At 39.6% G+C, this 22,588-nt stretch overlaps 2 protein-coding genes across 2 annotated transcripts; both read left to right on the top strand.

The window, feature by feature from the left end:
* Positions 1-91: 91 nt before the first annotated feature.
* On the top strand, positions 92-2,855 carry LOC117288470 (protein FMC1 homolog). The gene is made up of 3 exons (XM_033769348.1): positions 92-255; positions 1,082-1,234; positions 1,727-2,855. Exons 1-3 carry the CDS (start codon positions 181-183, stop codon positions 1,817-1,819), a joined length of 321 nt encoding a protein of 106 aa, XP_033625239.1. The 5' UTR covers positions 92-180; the 3' UTR covers positions 1,820-2,855.
* A 1,796-nt stretch (positions 2,856-4,651) lies between these two features.
* Positions 4,652-21,020, top strand: LOC117288469 (mucin-17-like). The gene is made up of 11 exons (XM_033769347.1): positions 4,652-4,792; positions 6,058-6,409; positions 11,830-12,073; positions 12,507-14,233; positions 14,717-14,832; positions 14,990-15,054; positions 15,443-15,600; positions 16,589-16,757; positions 17,287-17,351; positions 18,276-18,399; positions 18,917-21,020. The coding sequence occupies exons 2-11, from the start codon at positions 6,208-6,210 to the stop codon at positions 19,419-19,421; spliced, it is 3,375 nt and encodes a 1,124-aa protein (XP_033625238.1). The 5' UTR covers positions 4,652-4,792; positions 6,058-6,207; the 3' UTR covers positions 19,422-21,020.
* Positions 21,021-22,588: the final 1,568 nt, after the last annotated feature.

Below are 22,588 nucleotides of genomic sequence, written 5' to 3'. Positions count from 1 at the left end.
ATAATATTATTTTCACATTCTTGAATAATTTATATAAAATAATTTGTAACTACATATTTATAATTTTAAATGCGTGAAAAAGCCACAACATGTCAGCTCCCATACCAGACGATATCTTTCCAGTTTTTGGTTGACTTCTAATCTCCCTTCTTATCATTATTTTTGAAGTTTTGCTCAATTATGGCGGCTAATAACAGCATAAACACATTACGGTTGATGCGATCTTTAATACGGGAGCTTCGTCTGGTAAAAAAGGTGAGGAAAATATAACATAAAATGTATATTTTTATCCAAAAGTAGGTAGGTCTGACTCCTGACTGAGGTTCCAATTTGCTTTAGTTTACAGCAAAGATCGTATATAGCGCCGTAGGCGCGGCGCTCTATGAATATGATCTTTGGGTTACAGGCATGACAGTCCACATCATTCACAGATTGTAAAGCGCATGGATTCATCATGGGCTGCTGGTGGTAGGCGTATTTGCTAAATAAATCCTTTTGGCCGCCGGTGTCCTGGATGGGTCCCCACCAAAGATTATAGAGCGCTGCAAGTGCAAGGCGCAAGATGCGAACTCCGGCTGAAATGTGAAATCCCACTGGATGCCATTTCGGCAAGTAACTCTTTTGATACAACAATAGATCAGTGCAGTTCAGTGCAGACAATGACCATTCCTATCAATGGGAAACAAAACATTCACTTGCTGAAATGGCGCCCATGCGTATTTCGCGTTCCAACAATAGATAACGCTTCAGTTCAGCATCTTGGGCCTTGCGGCGCTCTATAATCTTTGGTCCCCCACATGATCCCATCACACCGCTAACTCTGAACTGTGCACAAACGTCCCCCTGCGATAACCGATAGCGCCCCCTTTTGAATTCCCCACCCCCCTATAACCTGCCCCTGGGAGAATCTCCGGGGGCGGTCGGGAGGGGGTGGGGGGGATTTCCCTATAATATTAGCTATAAGTTGAAATATCAGGGCATCAACAGTATTTGGGAATCTTGCAGGAACTTCATATGTTTCTAATATTAAATTAACTCTAATTAAAAAAAAAATAATAATCAAATTTAAATTAATTGGCAGAGTTCTCCGAAAGATACAATGGCCTACAGTTTCTTGGTTGATCAATTCCGAAAGAACCAGGTGACATCAGAGAAGCACTGTAAAGCGCACAATGAGATGCTCCACCAGGCGCAGACGTATCTATGCATGCTCAAGAGTACAAGAGAACATGAGGTATTATTTATTACATAGTTTAATTATTTAAAAAAAAAAAAATACACAAATTTGACAGGGGTGTGATTTCGTTTCCTGAAAATTTAAATTACTTTTAAAACATTGTCGAAAATTTATGAAAATAGTGATTTTGTTTTGGTGTGGATTTACTGTTTGAAATTGCCGCCACTGTTCAAAAAGTTGTGAGCCTCAGTTTCCCCCCCCCCCTTCTTAAAGTTTGTTTTACTTTAAATGACTCGGACTCACAAGACTTGGATTCTTCAGACTCATCCCAAATGACTCCTGACTTTGGCTTGGACTTGACAATGAGGTTTCGTACTCAGGCTGAAGAATGAGGAGTAAGGGTTTAGGGATTCGTTGACAAGACTTACCATTTCAGCTCTGTTTTTTTGCCATTCCAAAGTGTTGGCCAACCCTGACGTAGTGAGAGCAGTTTCATTTAGTCATTTTCTTAAATTAACAACATTTTCATGCCCTGTCTTTTTTCTATAGGCCATCCAAACTGTGTATAGAAGGGGAGAGAGGACAATAGAGGAGAGTGCCAGGCTAGTGGGATTGAAACTGCCGAAACCTGCTGGAGAGTAGACTAGATCAAGCCTTCATGTAACTATGGCATAGTCAGCAGTGTTGTAGCCACAGTGGGTGGTGCCGGGCAGTGTTTGTTTTTCTACACATCAGAATTGCCATCCTAAAAACTGTCCATGATTTTGTTTTTAAGGATTTCCTTCTTTGAATGTATTTAGAAATAAAATAAAATCCCCTTTGAAAAGCACTACGACTGTGGCAAGTTTATAGTGCAGAAAACAAATTGTTCAGAACTAAGAAATTTCGCCCAGTACTCGTGAGGAAAATACACTGCGCTGCCCAGCACAAAGTTCCCCCAGATTGCACTTCAGCAATGATGGCCCCCATATCTGAACATGAATAATTGAACTGTTTGCCCTTTGTGCTCGCCCCAGGTGGATTTAGAGCCCACCACTATTGGTCTAGCTGCAACACTGGTAGCCAGGATGTTTTCACTGAGGGCAGAGGCGTTGCTTTTCAGTTTGGTAGGGTGGGCAGGGGCCGCTGTTCATAACCCATATCACCCAGCAAACAATCCAAAGTGAGATACAGTAGTAGTTTTGCCTTAGCATCTCACAGAGCCAAACTTTGCAAAGTCCATCAACTCATGTTACATTCAACCAAATTGATCAACTAAAACTGACTCTGCTTTCAATATTGTTTGGAATTGGAATGAACTACAAACTCTGCTGATCAGAGACTAAAGAGCTTGGTTCCGCTTTGGTTGACTGCTCAGTCTTTTGTATGTACTAGAATAAGGTCCTGAGTTGTTCCCTGCAAAACACATTAGCTGCCCGAACGAACACAAATAAAGTTATTCTGTTATCTGTTTGCACAGCATGCAGTTGCTTTGGGACTTTTTAAAATTGTATTTATAATACTGAACTTCCCCTGTCTTCATTCGTTGAAGAGAGAGTGCACAGTTCCATTGTTTGACATAAGAGACTGCCGCCAATGCAATTAGGGGTCAAATGTTTAATAAATATTGTTCACTTATTTGGTGATTATATTATTGCAATAAATAAATAATTGTTATGAGGTAGGATGTTTAACTCAATTCTGTCTTTAACCTTTGTCTCAATTCTGTCTTTAACCTTTGTCTCGCATGTGTCCCAAATACCACTTAAGATAAAAACAAAAAACAAAAACAGAAATGTTTTACCATAAAAAAGGTACAAGTGAATCAGAATTGCGTACATATCAAAAAACTAGACTTACCTTTTTATCCCAGTTTACGAAGTCTTGTAAAGGACGTGTAAAGAAAAACTACAGCAATGCAATATTTACACAGAGAGCTAGGGTGTTAAAATACCTATTTTCCCCCTTAAAGTTATTTAATCATGTATCTTTGGCTGTTATTTCGCTCTCTTGTGAGAAATGGGATTATTTCGAGGGTACGGAATAGTGATGATGTATTTTTATTCATTCTATTCTGTCTTCACTTGTACCTAAACGGATTCCGTATGTTTAAAATACCCCCCCCCCCTCTCTCTCTATACATGTACATATAAAACGATATAAGATAGCTGTGCTCATGTCATAGACAAAACAATGTACATGTACATGGGGTGGTTGCAGCTGCTTAAAAGATTAACTAATTTGATGACTGCTTTTTCTAGTTTTTTTAGCAACACCATCTGATGAAAGACTTATTGGTACAAAAGTTTGTGTACATTTTTGTATGTAATTAGATGGTCTATATACGCTTCCACTGCCATTTCCATACACTAAATTGCAAATTTGCATATATACTAAAAATTATACATCATACTTTTCTTTAAATGGACATACTCCTAGCCATAAACACCTTTAAAGGCAGTGGACACTATTAGTAATTACTTAAAATAATTATAAGCATAAAACCTTACTTGGTAATGAGTAATGGGGAGAGGTTGATAAAACATTGAGGGAAACGGCTCCCTCTGTATTGACGAAGTTTTTGATAAAGAAATCATTTTCCGTGAATTTAATTTAGAGACCTCAACATTATATTCTGAGGTCTCGAAATCAACCATCTAAAAAGAAAAAAAACTATGCATGAAGGCTCATATTATCATTCTCATCGAATTTCTGAAATTGAACCAATGGAAAGCCCTCTACTCATGGCTCTGTCAAGTTGATGTTGCTTTGTGTATGTGGGATAAAAGTTACGAGACGCCACAGAACAAAAGAGTGACCCTCTGACATAAAGTTTGGCCAAGGTTTCAAAACCTGAACAATTAAGAGATCGATCGGCCATATTATGGGTCACAAGAAGAAAAAAAAACCAATTACACATTTTGCATGACAACAACTAAAATCATCCGTACAAGCGTTTCGCGTTGTTCATATTTATTTGTTTGTTAGTCCAAAATTCCGCATCAACCGATCAGTATGCAACACAATTATTAAATACAAATATCCCGTTTCCCCTCAATCCATTTATTTTGTTTTGATATCTTTACTGCCCAGAGATTACACCATCGAATAAAACTGCAACATGTGAACGATTTCCACGTCCGTTCATAAACAATCTGGCTATACACCTCCCGAATTCTAAACAGTTATTATTTTGGGGGAAAGTAGACGCCCTTTGAAGAAATAATATTGCAACCAATTCACTTGCACAGTAAATCCATTTTTTTGCAGTCGTTTGTGTTGATTGTGTACTTTATCAGTCATAAGTCACGCTATTGTGTTCCACGTGGTACAACTTTATTGGTGTTCACCCATGCATGTCTCTTCAAACCTAGGCACGCCCAAGTTGTCAATAAAGACCGCAACACGTCAGGTTGGTGTTGAATGCAGATACACAACTCTCTCTAAACACACAACATTTCGGAAGTTGGTACATTTGAGTGAAGTCTATATGGGTAATTACTGTGGATGGTCATTAAGAAACACCACAAAAGTGAGCAGTTGTTGGTCTTAAATTCGGGCAGGTGGAAACCCACGTGAGCTTGTTTTACTAAGAGGAATCCGGTCTTCTATAAAGCACCGTGGCAGGAGTATTACGTAAGTATTGAATACTTCTTACATACAATTACGAACTAAACCACTGTCTGACATAGATCCTAGGTGATGTTTATCCATACAGGCACGTATGTATGTATCTTACGAGGTCCTGATTGTACAACAAGGTGTGGGGGTCAATTTTCACAAAGAGTTAGGACTAGTCCTAGGAATATATTCAAAACGTTAAGCCATTGGACACTTTCGGGAAACGGTATTGTCTAATAAGGCCCACATTTCGTGTATCACAACGTATATATAAAGTAACAAACCTGTGAAAATTTAGGCTCAATCGGTCATCGGAGTCGGGAGAAAATAACGGGAAAACCCACCCTTGTTTCCGCATGTTTTGCCGTGTCATGACATGTGTTATATTTCAAGAGAAGTCTTTCACCATTACCTTCTGTAAACCCTGTAAGATATTTGTGAGTGTGTGAACTTAAACAAAAATTCTGTTCCGAAAGTGTCCAATGGCTTTAAAGCCATTGGACCCTTTCGGTGCACAGATTTACAAATACCTTACAGGATGTTTTGTTTTGCGATTATTTTTGTCCGACTTTTCCGCGTAAATTGTTTGTGCTATACTTCCACCCCTTTTGCCCCTTGTGTTATCATGTACAATACTTGGCCTGCCAATGCTTGAGAGGGCAATGGCATTTTCCGTTTTGCAAAGGTCTCTTCCATTGGAAACTCTTAAGGAGGACCCTTGAAGGGGCACCAAGGCAAAGGCCAGGGAGGGGCAACAGAGGCCATAGCTATGTTATTCCATGTTATTCCAGGCTTTATGTCTTTTAAAGGCACCGAAAAACGGCTCCCTTTTAAGTAACGTAGTTTTTTTTTGAGAAAGAGGTAATTTCTCACTCAATTTATAAAACATTTTCAGCTGAAGTATTTTATTATGCATCTGAAAGCACACAAAGTAGCGCAAAAAAGGGTGTTTTTTCTTTTATTATTCTCTTGCAACTGCGATGACCACTTGAGTCTAAGTTTCGATTTGTTATGTTGTGCATAAGGGTACACCAAAACTGGTCTTTGACAATTGCCAAAGGTGTCGCGCCGTCAATTTCATTCAACTCTTCCTTTCTTTGGACTAATCTTCGGACCGTATTGACAGGATGACTTAAGTTCCGTATCCACAGACTACAGGACGCGTTGAACTTAATCGTCCCAACTCGAGATTGGATCAATCCAAGCATTTCTTGAAATCGGCTTCAGTGCCTTTAATCTAACTAAAATTAATGTATCATCTATCCATCTTTGCTTAATAGACCTTTTTGGACGGACGTCAATTTGAGTCATGGCATCCCTCTCCGCCGCTCGTCAGTAACAAAATTATAATCCATTACCATGGTAATGGATTCACTTAGAAGACCCAGTACCCATGCTTGGAAAGTCCGGGAGGACCCTAGGAGGTGTTCATGATGGTGGTGTGGTGGGGTCTGCCGGTAGCGCTGATCCTGGTGTTTCTCAGCGTCGGGATGGGGTACCGGTCAGGTGCTCCGAGAGAGGCTTGCGTCACCATGCAACCGGGACACACAAACACAGTTGCCATGACAGCGGAGAGCCCTTATCATCTTGAAGTGCATCTGGAGTTGACGCCCACGGGCGAGTATGTTGTTGGTGAGCAAATACTAAATAATTTGGCAATAAGTATAATTAATTAACCATTCTTATATAGTGCATATTATTAACAGTGTATCCCTATGCATTGTCAGTATTTTCCTTCAAGGTATTTATTTTTTATTTTTTGATGTTAATGTTGATTTCTCTCAAATTTTTGTAATAACAATACACACAAAAGAAATATACAAAATAATGCAGAAGGCCTAAACCTTCCTTTAACCTACGGTGAAGTCTGGAGACAGAAAATTATTTTAAAAGGTACAGACACGCAGTATACATTTAACAGGGGGGGGGGGGATACAAAAAATTTCAAATATAAAAACATTTAAAAACTTTATAATAAGGGAATCAATGTGTGGTGAAGAGGTTTTCAACCAGTGGTTTAAACCCGCGCCGAGGCCTGGACTTGATAATTTATCAAGAACCAGGCCTCGGCGGGTTTAAACCACTAGTTGAAAAACGATTCAACACACTTTGATTCCCATTCATAAATACCCTTTCGGTCAAAAAACATCAACACTTCTTGGTCAAAAGGTAAAATAAATGCAAAAATTATAATTGTTCAATGATTTCTTTCAACACAACACCCACAGACATAAAGGTTCTTTATGTCTGTGACAACACCCCTCCAGCTATGAAATGGTAAGGCCCTTGGGTAAACAACTCCTTGATGTGCGCGTCGCGCGTATCGCGTGATGTGGCACAACTGTTTCAGCCGTTGCTCTCGTCGACCAATAGGAATGAAGAAACTGTCTTATAAGAACAGGTGCAAGGTCGCGTGTCACGCCCATGAATTAACACTTTTTACCGGTCATAAAAAAAGGTTTATACACACCCACGTGACGCGCTCTCCACCAATAGGAATAGCGAAACTGTCTGAGGTATTTATTGATATTTATTTGGTAACAATGCACTCTATAGGGATGACACGTATACTATGAGTTGTACATAATAATAATAATAAGACTTGTAATGCGCACATCCACCCTGCTGGGTGTTCAAGGCGCAGTAAAACCAAAAACAAAACAAAAACAAAACACAACACAAAGAAAAACAGACACAACAAAATTAGTCATTGAAAACCTGTGACATAAGATAAGTTTTGAGAAGAGACTTGAATATTGCGGTACAAACACAAGATCGAAGATTAAGTGGTAGAGAGTTCCAGATGCGTGGCGCGGCTGAAGAAAAAGACCTGTCACCCCATGAGTGTCGAGACTTGGGTTCAATGAGGAGAAGCATGGAACTTGATCGAAGATTCCTTGATGGAGTGTAAACTTGAAGCAGTTCAGAAATATAGTGGGGAGCCTTGCCATTTTAGAGCTTTGTGGACAATGAGCATCAGCTTGAAGATGATTCGTTGAGAGATAGGGAGCCAGTGTAGTTGTTTCAGAATGGGGGTGATAGAACAGGATTTTCTAGACAGTGTCACAATGCGGGCAGCAGTATTTTGGAGCCGGGAAATCTGGTTGTTAGGAAGACTGTAGAGAAGAGCATTGCCGTTGTCAAGACGAGAAGTAACAAATGCGTGAATGACCTTTTCAGTGGCACTTTTGTCCAAGTACTTGCGAATCTTACCTATATTCCTGATGTGATATGATGATAAACGAACAATATTATTGTTGATGTGTGGCTGAAGTGTCATCGATGAATCAGAAATAACCCCCAAGTTCCGAGCTTTCAGCGAGGGAGCTATCAGAGCATCACCGATGGAGATGTATGGCACTGAAACCTTAGTTAACTGTTGACGTGACTCAAATAAAAGGAACCCTGTCTTATCATCATTTAACTTCAGGAAGTTTTGTTGTGTCCAACGTCGAATCTCTTGGATGCATTTCTCAAGTCTTGCAATAGATGCATTGGCGTTTTCTTAAGAAGATTTAAACGTGATGTATAGCTGAGTGTTGTCTGCGTACACATGGTAATTCAGATTAAATTTGAGGATGATGTCACGAATCGGTAAAGTGTACAGCGTAAACCACTGCGGGCCGAGTACCGACCCCTGTGGCACAGAGTAGTTCAAAACAACAGGGTCGGATATCGCAGTGCCAATACATACATGCTGAGTTCTATTGTGGATATACGATTTGCACCATGCTAGGGCTGTGTCCTCTATGCCAAGGTGATGCTGGAGCCGAGAGAGAAGGATGTAATATGATCAACAGTGTCAAAAGCAGCACTCATGTCTAGCAGGACTAGTGCTGTAAGGTTACCATTGTCCATAGAAGAGAGAATATCGTTGCTCACACGGACTAGTGCCGCCTCGGTCCCATGGATAGGCTTGTATGCTGACTGGAACACGTCGGACAGGTTGAAAGTATGAATGTGATCAGAAATACGTGATGACACTACTCGTTCGATGACTTTTCCAAGATATTTTAAGTTTGCAACCGGTCTGTAGTTTTTGAATATCTCCTTGTCCAGGTTTGGTTTCTTGATGAGCAGCCTGATGTAGGAAACTTTGAGGCTATCGGGGAAACAACCGGAACTGAGAGATTCGTTTACAAGCTTAGTGATGTAGGGTACAAATAAATTATATCAATGTTTTGCTTTATCATGGATGTTGATACTGGATCCAGCTCACAGGACTTTGAAGGAGATTTCATAATAACCCTTTGAATCTCAGCAACAGTGGCAGGCTCAAACACAGATAGTCTACACTCTGGTTGAAGATGTGGCAATGTCTGCGGCACGTTGTAAGGGACTGATGAATATGATGAGCGGATGTCTGAAATCTTGGTGACAAAGAATTTCTGGAACTCATTTGCTAAGTCCTGGTTATTGTAGGTGGATGGAAGGACAGGGGTTTTGGGTTTGAGCAACAACTTACCAGTTATCTTGAAGAGCTTCTTTTGATCTCCTGAGGATTCTTGTACTTGAGATGAATAATGGATGATCTTTGCCTGGTTGATCAAATTCGTAACTACTTTACATTGGTTGCGATATTCTTGTCGTTGTATTGCCAATTTGCCATTTTTCCGCCACTTGACGACAGATCTTTCTCGCTGTACGAATATCATCATTGAACCAGGAGACTTCAGTTCGGACCTTGACTGATCTCGTTTTCCAAGGTGCGTATTTATCCAAGATGTCACTGACTGTACTCTCATATTGGCTGACATAGGAATCCAAGCAGTCATGATCAACTTCTAGATTTGCTAAATGAGTGCCTATGCCGTGGAACACGACTGATTGGTGGCACTTTTTTAGTAGTTTATGACATACAATATATCGTACATGTGCGATATGGCGCCTTCGGAATACGGCAAATTGACTACAATGTGCAACATTGGCACTGGCAAATCAACTGCAGGTTGTGTTTTGTCACACAATATAAAAATTCCAAACAGTAAAGCTTACCATGTCCTTAAAGGCTGACAAAGCCATAATACATTGTAGGGCCCTACATTTTTATAAGTACTCCACAAGCTAATGACATTAAAATCGTATTTTGGTAGATCACTGGGGAGCTCTTGTCATTACATAACACGGTTATAAACGACCCCTTTATTTATGTAGCTTCAGAGGAAGGTTTTTCATTCCCAAATTTGAATGAGAAAGTCTTAGTCAGGCATCTGAAAGCACAACATTCTGATACAACTGTGGTGCTTTTCTTTCAATCATTTTCTTCTTTGGTGACCAAATTGAGCCAAAATTTGAACATTTGTGTAGCATTTTGCATAATGTTGGGGTACACCAAGTGAGGATACTGGTCTTTGTTTACAATAACCTAAAATATATCCTGCCTTTAACGGAGCTAGAGCAGGCCCTACTGAAAAGTACAATTAGTAAAAAGTGTCCTTGGAAATTATGTCAATATACATGTACATTGTGTACTGTGTTTTGTACGATGTTGTGACCTATAAAATTAATGCGCACCGATGCGCAAGCGGGGGTTTACACCCATTTTTACAGTACCGTTATTAACAATCACCCAACAGAAGGTTGGTGTGATTTACAAAGGGCAAGGCTCATTTTTGTTTGCCCTCTTTTTGGGTGTTCACATTTCACCACAGCCCAGGCGTACGACATTCTGAGGTTACTTCAAATTAATGATAGTGAATGGTATGCAGAGTCAAATGTGCGCGAAATTGGTGAAAACTGGGTGGAATTTATTAGTGGGTATAATATTTGGGGTATTGTTATATGAGGCGTAGGACCCGTTTGGTGTAAATGCAGATAAAAGAACCCAGAAGGGGTTCGCCCCGGTGTTTCCGGTTTGATTGGCAGCATAAATAAATAATAATAATAATAATAATGTTAAACATTAGTGCGCCATGTCTATCAGTAATGGCACTCCTTGCGCAAAAGAAACCCCCAAAAAACTCTGATAATACACAATGACACAAGACAACCAAAAGTTTGAAGGCTATTGTTTCCAAATAGATATGTTTTGAGATGAGTTTTGAATTTGGAACAAGTATCTGCTTTTCTGAGTTGAAGTGGGACGCTGTTCCAAAGAGATGGCCCGGCCGGCATGAAAAACAGCGATCACCCCCAGGAGTGCAGGCAACGTGGAACGCTCAGGAGCAGGTTGAGCCACAGAACCTTGTAAACCATTACATGGTGCTATATGTAAAAGAAACAGTATCATACTTCAGCACGTTTAAATCCACATTCATAATAAGACAGTTTCTTCATTCCTATTGGTCGAGAGCAACGGCTGAAACAGTTGTGCCACATCACGCGATACGCGCGACGCGCACAGTATTCCCTTATAAGGAGTTGTTTACCCGAGGGCGGTGGAGGGTTTTACCATTTCATAGCTGGAGGGGTGTTGTGTTGAAAGAAATTATTTAACAATTAACATTTTTGCATTTATTTTACTTTTTGACCAAAAAGTGATGATGCTTTTGACCAAAAAGGTATTTATGAATGGGAATCAAAGTGTGTTGAATCGGTTTTCAACTAGTGGTTTAAACCCGCCGAGGCCTGGTTCTTGATAATTTCTCCTCGAAACTATCAAGAACCAGGCCTCGGTGGGTTTAAACCACTAGTTGAAAACCTCTTCACCACACATTGATTCCCTTAGTTAGGATTTTGAGATGTGCCAAGGCACCACAAATCAGCAAGATAAAACATTTTGTTGGTGTGAAAGACATATTTATTTTGCTATTATACAGCATTTCAACCCCCCCCCCCCCCCCAAAAAAAAAAAAAAAAAAAAATAAGCCATAATTGTATGATAGAGATTGGCTGTTGCCAGCTTGGTGTCCCTTGAGGAACTTATGCTGAGTTCTCTCGACGGAAAGATCATCTGCACATAAAAACAAGAAAACAAACAAACAAACACTCCGACAAACTATTACACAAACACAACATTAGCCAAACATTATTCGAATTCAAGTGTGTTGTTATACCAAAATATGCCATTCCTTACTTTTTTTTATTATTATTATTATTTTTTTATTTGACAGTTTCAATCGAGGGAACTTCATCCTTCAGAGGATTTGTTCTTCAAGCCAGGGACGCCGATAGCTCTAGCACCGATGCAGTGGGTTCGTTCCCTTCAGGTGGATTCAACAGTGGCCGCTCGGAGACGGTTTCCTGTAACGATGTTGCGGACAGCGCGCTCACACATATCAACAAGGGAGTGAAGAGAGAGATGACTGGCACTTGGAAAGCTCGCGAGGATGATCACGTAAAGGCGGTGTATTTCATGTAAGCGAAAAATTGTTGCAGCTATTAATGCATTCAATTTAGTTTTCGTGTACACATGATTTAGTTTTTCGTTTATTTTATAGGCGTTCGAGACTACACTTTGACCATTCTTCAAAGTGAATTTATCCTACCGATTTTACTTGATGAAATTTAATTGTTTGTAATGTTAAAAAAAAAATGCTGAAAAGATTCATATGAAGACTCTTTTTTTTCAAGATTCATATGAAGACTCTTTTTTTTCAAACAAAATTGAATGAGGCGGATGCGAAAATGATTGTTTTCTATTTAATTGGCCAGTGGAAACTATTAATTTGTTTCTCAAGTAATGTTAGTGTAAACCATCTTATATCAAGCTTTGAATACATTCACTTGTTTATCAGTGTATGATTAAACATCCTTGTTTACCTATGGATTGGTATTATTCTCTTTGCAGTGCTACAGTTGTGCGATCTTTCGACGAGTACTGGGTCGGCATTGTATCTCGGACTATCCATTTGACGGGGCGAGTCAACAACGATGAGAACACCTTCACAACACCATTATCGGGTAGCGCCAGCTCGACCTTCACCACAGCGGAATCGGCACCGTCAAAATCACCCTACGGCTACCCCAGCAGCTACCCTGAAACTACAATGGTAACAGGGGGAGTAACCAGTGACTCTTCGACCATCACCGGTGATGACTCAGCCACGACAGGAGTTTCTGACAATCAATCCACCTCGGCCACTAGGGATGATCAACCTGTATCCACAGGTTGGACCACCAACAGCCAGAGGACTACTGGTAAACATGAAATTACGCAATATGAAGCTTTTGAAAGTACCGCAGCTGACGACAGATCACGTGTCACAACTGATTCTTATGTGGACATGCTTACTACACGAAATACGGTTTCAAACCGAAGAACTTTGACAAAATCAGACTTGTCGACATCAGCTGAATTGTCAACACCAGTAGATTTGTCGACACCGGAGGATGTTTTGACGCATGTTGAACTGTCGACACAATCTTATGAGACAACGATCAAGGAAATGACAGAAGATTTGTCGACAATAACTTCTTCAAGAATACACCACAGAACACATTTAACACATACCGGTGCAACATTAAATTCAAACCCTAGCACACCATTAAGCACAGTAGTAAACATTTCAAGACCGGTCGATTCGACGACACCGACACACATTGACGTATCAAGACGTTCCGAAATGTCGACAACACCATCAGAGAGGACGAGTAAGAAAACGAATGAGTTAATGTCAACACTTTCTTCAACTACACTACACCCAAGAACGCAGCCGCCACATTTGTCATCTACGATGGAGTCGACGTTGAGTACAACAATAGAGTCGTCGCCACCTGCACCCGTTGAGATGGAAGTGTCGACAACACTGAGTAAGACAGAAGATGATACAGATTCAAGTTACACATCTTCCTCGACAACATTTCAACCAATAACACAACTCACACATCTGCCATTAGAATCCACCACAGACTCATCGCTAGGCACAATCATAACCTCAGGCACCTCGACCACGAACGAACCGACTACGGCATTCATAACTGATAGCCCAACAACGGGCACAGACTACCACACAACACCACTTGGAGAGGAAAACACCTCTACAGTAGATCAACCAAAACAAAGTACGGATGATGTTTCTGAAGAAGTTACGGTCAAACCATTCGAAAATGTTACAGATTTTGCACACAGTTCACCAGACCCCACAACTAACAATTCATCCGTGTCCGATAACTCGCAAACAACGGTAGATTTTGAAACGGTCTCACGATATAATGCTACTTTCGAAGTATCAACACTTGACGCTTCAACAGATTCTACGACTACTGACGGTGCAACTCAAACTGAACCACAAGCAACAACGACAGCTGAAACAATCCCAGTTAGTTCAAATACTCCACTTGGACCGCAAGCAACAACGAGAGGTAAAACAACCCCAGTTACTGTTTCAACTTTTCCTCCTGGTACCCAAATAACGGATGATGTAACTGAAGTTGCAACCAATGATAACACAGAAGGGATGGATTTTTCTACATCAGTGGGTTATGCAGAATTATCCACTTATGTACCAATAGCTACATCAACAGACGCCGCACCTCTGGCCACATCCACTACCGAAAGAGCAAGCATCACTTTAGGTAAACACAAACAAAATAGCTTCAGTAGCACTGGACACTATTGCTAACTATTAAAACAAATGTAGAACAAAAACTTGGAACGAGCAATGGAGAGCTACATATAGTATAAAACATTACAGGTAGCCTGGAGGAAAAAAGTTTTTAATTTTAACGATTTTCCCATTTCTAGGTAATTTTTGACACGTATTTGGGTTCAGATTGTTACAGATACAGTTAAAAACCCAGAGTGAGTTTCTTGCGCAAATCCCTCCAAACATTCCAACTTAAAAGGCACTGGACACTGTTGGTGATTACTCAAAATAAATGTTAGCATACTGTACAAAAAAAAACCTAGTTGGTAAAATGCAGTCGACGAGAGAGATAGAGAGCGCAATCTTGTTATAAATATTAACGAGAGTCGGTTGTGTATAATTCCTTCAGTGATAAACTAATATATTGACTTTGCTTTAATACTAGTGATGCTTTTGTTTTGTATTTTTTTAGAAGAGCCAAACGAAGTTCGAATGCGATTGAGGATTGTCGATATCCCGTTCACGGAAGATTTTCGAGATTCAAACTCCAATACATATAAGAGAGTTGCAGATGAGGTCGAGCAGGCAGTAAGTTAGTTAAACAACAAACTCAAACACCCCAACACATAAAGCAAGCCCATTGACAAATTCTAAATGACCCCAAATAAAGCAACTCTTGATTTAATTGATAACTTAACCAAGAAAATTAAACCACTTATTGAAGTACCTTTTCCAATGATTTCAGGTTTGGGACTTGTACATGCGAAACAAGGTTACAACAATGGAGACGGTGAAGGTTCTTCAAATAACGTGAGTAGTATGTGATGTCCCATTGGTTATCTTTATAGCAGCATTTGGTTATTGTTTAGGAGGGGCGCAGTGTTTACCCGGACGTCTCGGGTTCCACTCCCGCTCTAGTCAATGTTTCTTTATATGCAATCCCCAAATTATTATATATGTTTTCTCCCGTCAATTTCGGCAAATGAGCAGCCAATATAACCACCAAGATATTCTATTTCCCTGTGGCCTAGTAAAATTTAATGATCTTATTTTTTACTGTTGAATGCCGAATCAACAGAGCAATATTTTTCTTTTTTTTAATGAGTCGGGTGTTAAAATGAATAGATTATTGTTAAAACTGGCTGTTAAAACCTATAACCATGAATAACAACTGGGTAATATTTAATATTCTTAACAGAAAAGGCAGCGTAGTCCCAGAAGTACAGCTTCTTGCGTCACAAGACTTGAATGCAGCTGAAAAATCTAACTGGCTTAGTGTCGTGTACAACGAAATCAGCAGCGGTGGTAAACTTGGAAACTTCACTGTTTCTGACATATCCGCATTATCAGCAGATGGTAAGATTTATATCGTGGAGCGAGTTTCTTATGTGACATGACCGCCATGCTCCATCACTGGCAGCATTTAGAACAGCTCTTTTAAACGCACTGGACACTATTGGTAAGTTACTCAAAATAATGGTCAGCACAAAAAACTTACTTGGTAACGAGCAATGGAGAGCTGTTGATAGTTTAAAACATTGTGAGAAACGGCTTCCTCTGAAATAACGAAGTAATTTCCCTCGAATTTGATTTCGAGACCTCAGAATTAGATTTCGAGGTCCCGAAATCAAGCATCCGAAAGCACACAACTTCGTGTGACAAGAGTGTTTTTTCTTCCATTATTATTTCGCAACTTCGACGACCAATTGAGTATACACATTTTCACAGGGTTTTGTATTTTGTGCATACAATATGTTGAGATACACCAAGTGAGACGACTGGCCTTTGACAATAACCAAAGGTGTCCAGTGTCTTTAAAGGCACTTTACACTAATGATAATTGCTCAAAATAAATGTTAACATGAAACTTACTCGTGTCTTCTTGTCCAGGAGAATTGATATAGTAGTGTCAAGCCTAGTTGCGTGTCCGATCAGTTTTAGTCGTTGCTTGTGTAGTGTTATCGATGCTGGTGTGTTATCGCTTCGTTGATAAAATTCCGTATTGGTGATGCGTTCCGGGTACATAATGTTGACTGCCGTATCAAACAGAGAAACATTGACCTTCAAAATAATAATAATAATATACATTTCACTTTTACTATTTTCATAAAACATATTATTATTCCACTGATTACATTAAAAATCATGCTGAGCGCCTTGCGGTAGCTTGTTGTTTGATTCACCTGCTTCTCCTTCTGTTTATTTTGCTTAATAGGTTCCTATGTTAGCTTAGTAAGGGTTCCTGCGCGCCAGGAGTGTCACCTTTGGCACACATGGCGCATTATAAGTTTCCTATATTACTATATTACTATTGTTATTACTATTATTATTTATCATTCGTCAGGAACGTACACGGAAGTCGACCCGTGTTTTCTTCTCCCCTGCCCGGACTCGATGGTCTGCTTCGTCTACCAAAGCTCGTGTCTCTCAAACTGTTTTCTTAACTCCAACTACTGTATGAATGACGGTGCCTGCAGAGACCCACTGGGTAACACACAGTTGGTGTCATGCAGGTATGTAAAATTGTTTGTTCTAAATACGGCATGGACACCTTTAGTAGTTGTCAACGACCACTATTCTCACTTGGTGTATCCCAGCATTATGCGTGAAAAAAAAATATGTGAAAATTTTGATTCATTGGTCATCGAAGTACCAAGAAAATAATGAAAGAAACGATCTTGTTGCAGAACTTTATGTGCTTTCAGAAGCCTAAACAGGGAATTAGGCTCGAAGCCTTTTTAATGTTTGGGTGAGAAATTACTTCTTTCTAAAAGACTACGTTACTTTTCAGAGGGAGCCGTTAAGAAAATGTCTAAACAGGTCTTTTTCATTTAGCATCGAACCTCTCATCAGTGATACCCATTTAAATTATTTGGATTAATTTAAAATGTCTTGATGTGAAAAAAAACCAAATCAGAATTAAATGCCTGATTGTTCTTCAATTATTAGATGGTCTGGCAATGGAATGTTCTTGTGAAACACTTCAATTAACTTCCTTTGTTAAATGAACATAATTTTGATGAAATTATTTGTGCTCAACAGTTGCACCTCAAACCATGAAGGTGAACGATGCGAAGTCACAAAGATTCCAGTAACACCAGACACAGGTAAGTACTAACTTCGTCAAATCATTTTTCTGACCTACACATTAATTTCTTTCTCGGTAGCAAATCCAGTTGTATTCATGGATCTTTCCCGCGGGGGGAACTCTAAAACTTTGTCTCGGCCCTTCCATGGATTTTTTGCACTCCCAGGAAAAAAAATTCCCATTGAAAATAAATTGCGATTTAAAGCCATTGGACCCTTTCGGTAAACAGTATTGTCCAAGGCCCACACTTCGTGTACCACAACTTCAATATGAAATAACAAACCTGTGAAAATTTAGGCTCAAATTTAAGTTATTTGTAAATCGGTGATTTTTTTTTCCTGCACCGAAAGGGTCCAATGGCTTTAATGGGATCCCATTGCAAAATTGAATGGGATTGTTGGGATTCAATGGGATTGGTGTGGAATTTTGGACATATTCAATGGGATCCAATGGGGTCGACAGTCCCATTAAAACAATTGGATCCCGTTGAATCCCATTCCAAATATCAATGGGACACAATGGGATTCCATGGGATGAGAACCATTTGATACAAATGGGAGACTTTGAACCCTAGGTGGCGGCAGAACTAACAAGGTAATACATTAATTTTAAATGTTTTAGTAGATCTGAGCATGCACAAATTAATTACTGAGAACAACGAATTAACGTGGTGACTTTACCACCTGACGTCCACAAAGTTCCCCATTGTCACATTGTCGAAGTCATTGTATTTGATTAAGAATTTACTTCTTTCTAAAAAAAAAAACTACATTACTTCAAGGGGAGCCGTTTCTCAACAGGTTGTACACTTTCAACAGCTCTCCATTGCTTGCAACCAAGTAAGTTTCTATGTTAACATTTAATATTTTGAGTAATTACAATCAGTCCCTAGTGTCGTTCGGGTTCGTTTTATGTATTCCTCGTTTTCTTGATTCGTTTTCAGGTGATCTCAACGTCAACTCTCTCTTTGCCATTGTATGGGGTTCAGTTGGTGCAGTGTGCTTCGTCCTAATCGTGATCTTTTTAACATTGTTGATCAGGAAAATGAGGAAAAGACGCTCTTGGAGGTGAGTAATGCGAGAAAATAGAGCCAGTTCAAGATGTTTTATTTAAGTCTTCAATTGGATATCATTTTTAACCCTCCGCTGCCAGTAGACCGATTTAAACTTGTTATTTTTTTTAAACCATTCACTCATTTCAGTTTGAATTTTACTATTCTAACTCTGGTGTTTCTGTTAAGCAGAGTGTGGGTTCGAGTCCCAGTTGTGTTGACACGTGTGTCCTTAAGCAATACACTTAACCATTGCTTCGTCCTTCGGATGGGACGAACAAACCCTTGGTCCTGTGTGTTGTGTAACACACGTAAAATAACCCAGTGCACTGAGAAGGGGACGCCCCGGTGTTCCTGTTGATTGGCAACATATTGCCCCACAGCACCTTGTAAACCATTGTATGGTGCCAAGGGTTAGGTGTCATACATACCTTGCAGGAAACACAGTATATTATAGCACATTGATGGGCTTCTGTGAGTGCTATATAAGAAACCACTATAGTTATATTTTATCACTGCATCTATTTTTACAGACACACGGCGAAGCTGATGGGCATCCGTGAATCGGGACTCTCCCAACACTCCGGTGAATCTCAGATGGACAGCTACGCCAAACACCTGACATCGATACGTGCAGGCGTACTGATTGATCTCTCCAACATCAGCATCAGCGCCAGTGAAGACGAGAGCAACGACCCCCAGAGGAGATCCAGGAGCTCCTCCTTCGCAACATCAGAGACAGAGTCTCTTGACCAGCAGCCCAGGTTCATCGACGGCGGCGTACACATAGGAGGTATGCCCGATATACTCCAGGGCGCCTCGACAACAGACTACGAACTCGATATCATGACTCGACCTTTTAACCCCAAGAGGAAATCCGTCAGTTTCAATGACGTCACGGAGATGATCGACTTCGTTGCGACTGAGAACTTCAGCCTCGCGGCGAACAGAGAGGGCGCTGACAGCAGCGGGAACTTTCAAGTGCGATGGGATTTTCAGGTGGATAGCTCGCAGTCGGGAGGCGCGTCTACGTCGTGACAGTACGCGCCGTCTTCGCTGGTCCCCAGTACTACCCCTACGGCTGCCGGTTCGGCCCCCGGGGTAAAACCATCTCAATCTGATACTCAAGAAGCTAGTTCGAAGAGTACGTTCTCTAATGTTTACTTCTAGAAATCTGAAAGACAACAACTGATTAAGCTATAGTGCAAATAAGATACGTTAGATGTTTTTTCTGAAAGAAGCTTTCAAGACAATCAAAGAAATGAAGTTCCAATGTCATCTTGATGCAGATCTCGGAATGAAATCATAAGCATTTCTGAGTATCGAACCATTTGCGTCAAAAATGAAACTCAATATAATTATAATTATTTGTTCCTAATCAAAGAGATAATCAGTTGATACTTGAATGTAAACAGTAAAAAAAAAGTAAACCACAAACTTGGTCATGAAGTCAATGGTACATCGCTCGTGTGGTGCACCTTTCAAAATTGGCTTCAAGATCAAAACAGAGAGATGGGGGACCCGTGAAAACGGCGAACCAGAATCTAACCGTCCAATAGGTAAAGTGCTTTCACTTTTGCCCATTATTTGATACCAAAGATAATTCATACAAAAACTATAACTTTATATGATTTAACTTCTTGATTTTGTTTAAATAATACAAGAGAGCCTCAGGAAATATTGTTCAAGAACCTAGACTAAGATCTGATAAAAAATTCTTACAGTGACTTTATAAAGGCAGTTTGATACTTTTTTACACACAATGTATTTGTATTACATCTTGTTTGAAGAGTGCAAACTATCGCTTTAAACAGAAAAGAACAAACAAAAACAAAACAACCAGCAGTAAAGTATTTTCAAGCTTTTTGAAGAAAAATTCATTTCAAATTTCACATTAATTTAGCATTATGAAAGCAAGCCTGAATGCTTGATATGGTGAAACAGCACTGGCACGTAAGGGGTTTTCGTTGGAAAAGGGCAACCTATGAGGACAATTTCTACTGAAGCATTTTAAGGGCACCGAGGCAATGACCATAGGGGCGTGGAGGCAATTGTGTCCGTTGTCTGTGAAAGGAAAGTATTGAAGAAAGTGTATGGGTACCCTGTACCAGTAAGCTAAAGGAAAAACATTTTTTATATAAAAAAAACACAACAGTACAAAAAACACTCAGGTATCGTTGCTAAAGCTGGATACGAAGTGTGATCTTATTTCTCTAGAGACGTGAAAGGTGCTTCCACTTCATTAATTTGATTTACTGTTTCGGTAAATATACATGTATGCAACTCTGATTCTTACGCATAATATTGCTGGGCATCGCTACGGTAGCTCATTTTGTGCTATTCGTAACTTTTGATGTTATCCATTTGGGTCACGTGGGGCTTAAATCTAGCAATGGGAAAAAGTGCAACGAGATAACTTTTGAAAGTCAGCTTTGAACTATTTTTTGAAGTTTAAAAGGGATTGTATTACTGTCCCTTTAAAGGATTATGGTATTTTTTGTAACACAAAACACAATGTCCACAGATTTACATTAAACTCACATCGTTTGAAGTTAATGATAATAAAAAGCGTATCCTTAAAGTATTAGTTGCTGAGGTGCTGTAGTTTTTGAGAAATGAGTAAACCAATGTCATGAAAACACGTTTTTACATGCTTAAATAATTTTCGTCTAATAATCACCGAGACGAAAATTATTTTCATTATTTTTTTTTTTTTTACTCATTTCTAAAAAACTACAGAACCTTAGCAACTAACTAATATTTTCAGGGAAGCTTCCTACCATCATGATTTTCAAACGGTGTGAGTGTAGTGTCAATCTGTAGACATTGTGTTTTTTGTTTTACAAAAAGTACATAGACCCTTTAAGACGATGGTTAAAGTGGATACAGTAGAGCTTTGTTAGCAGAGTTTTACTACATCAAAACATGATCAGAGGAAAAATACACGGGAATATGATGGTTACCTTTGTCTTGAGAACAAAGGTTTTTCACATTAGCTGATTGTTTGTATTTTATTTTAATTTTTAGATTCAGCAACTCGTATGGACAAGGTAAATCGGCACAAAAAAATGCACACCATTAAACAACACAACGGAAAACAATTATATAAAATGTTATGCTTTCGTTTTATTATAGACAATTATTTCTACAAAATATTGACTTAGAATCATAACTTTAATTTCCCATAATACTATAGTACTAGTAAAAATTATAGCAATATTTAAGAACGATTTAAATTGACGATTACAAAAATGTATTTGTCGTTACATGATAATGTTATAAATGTTGTATCTTTTAAAGACATTTTGACTGTGGCAATTATTGGATCGTGTGATTGTAGATATTTGTCATTTTATAATTAAAATAAAATAATGTGTTGTTGTTTTAAGAATGGGTTTCGTGTTGACTTGTCCTTGACTTTGAACTTCTTTGGCAGTGAGCAAAGGCGATAACTGCCATTGTTAAGCCATACGTATTGGCACGGCAAAAAAAATAATGAACGATTTCTGCGTTCAAAACGACAACTTAGAACTGCCCATAAAGTTGCTGTGAAACACATTTTACGAAACCATGACCCCTAACAAATTTATGCACAATAATTATGTTGAGATACACCAAGTGAGAATACTGGTCTTTGGACAATAACAACAAATTACCAAAGGTGTACAGTGCATTTAAAGAGCAAACGAAGTATATATTTCCCCCCAAAGCAAAGTGGAACGTTTGTGGTTTAACAACATTGACAATATTACTTACAAGAGGTCGAGTGAGCTGGTACCGGAAAAAGAACCCACTGATTTGCCTGTTAATGGAACTGGCTCAGGAAGTTACAGATGATGATTGAATTGGCACGGTGGTTGCCTAGAAGGTAGCGGTCCACACGTTGCTGGTCCATCGCCTTGCACGGAATACACAGTTCGTTATTTTAAGGGCCACGACAGAGATGGTGGGCGGAGCCCTTGCCCGGCTGGGTTTGGGCGCCTGGGACACGGCCTTGACTTCGTGCAAGGGCGGTCTTAATACCGAAGCACGCCAAAGTACGGAGTCGGAGGCCTACGTATGGGACTGTCGATGGGGGCTAGCAGAGCTGCCTCCAGCCATAATCTGGGAAGTCTTCAAGGTCCGGGCGTCCACATCGGGCATCGTCTATACTCAACCACCGTGCCAATACAGCCATTTGCGATTTAAATTTGAATAAGGTCCGG

This window comes from Asterias rubens, chromosome 3 (genome assembly GCF_902459465.1).
Source record: "Asterias rubens chromosome 3, eAstRub1.3, whole genome shotgun sequence".
NCBI lineage: Eukaryota > Metazoa > Echinodermata > Asteroidea > Forcipulatida > Asteriidae > Asterias > Asterias rubens.
This window is presented reverse-complemented; position numbering and strand designations above follow the sequence as displayed.

Coding starts and splice junctions, on each gene's coding strand:
- LOC117288469 (XM_033769347.1), top strand. CDS start 6,208: ATGATGGTGGTGTGGTGGGGTCTGCCGGTAGCGCTGATCCTGGTGTTT. Junction 14,833..14,989: donor CAGATGAGGTCGAGCAGGCA/GTAAGTTAGTTA, acceptor CAATGATTTCAG/GTTTGGGACTTGTACATGCG. Junction 15,055..15,442: donor GTGAAGGTTCTTCAAATAAC/GTGAGTAGTATG, acceptor TATTCTTAACAG/AAAAGGCAGCGTAGTCCCAG.
- LOC117288470 (XM_033769348.1), top strand. CDS start 181: ATGGCGGCTAATAACAGCATAAACACATTACGGTTGATGCGATCTTTA. Junction 256..1,081: donor AGCTTCGTCTGGTAAAAAAG/GTGAGGAAAATA, acceptor ATTAATTGGCAG/AGTTCTCCGAAAGATACAAT. Junction 1,235..1,726: donor AGAGTACAAGAGAACATGAG/GTATTATTTATT, acceptor TTTTTTCTATAG/GCCATCCAAACTGTGTATAG.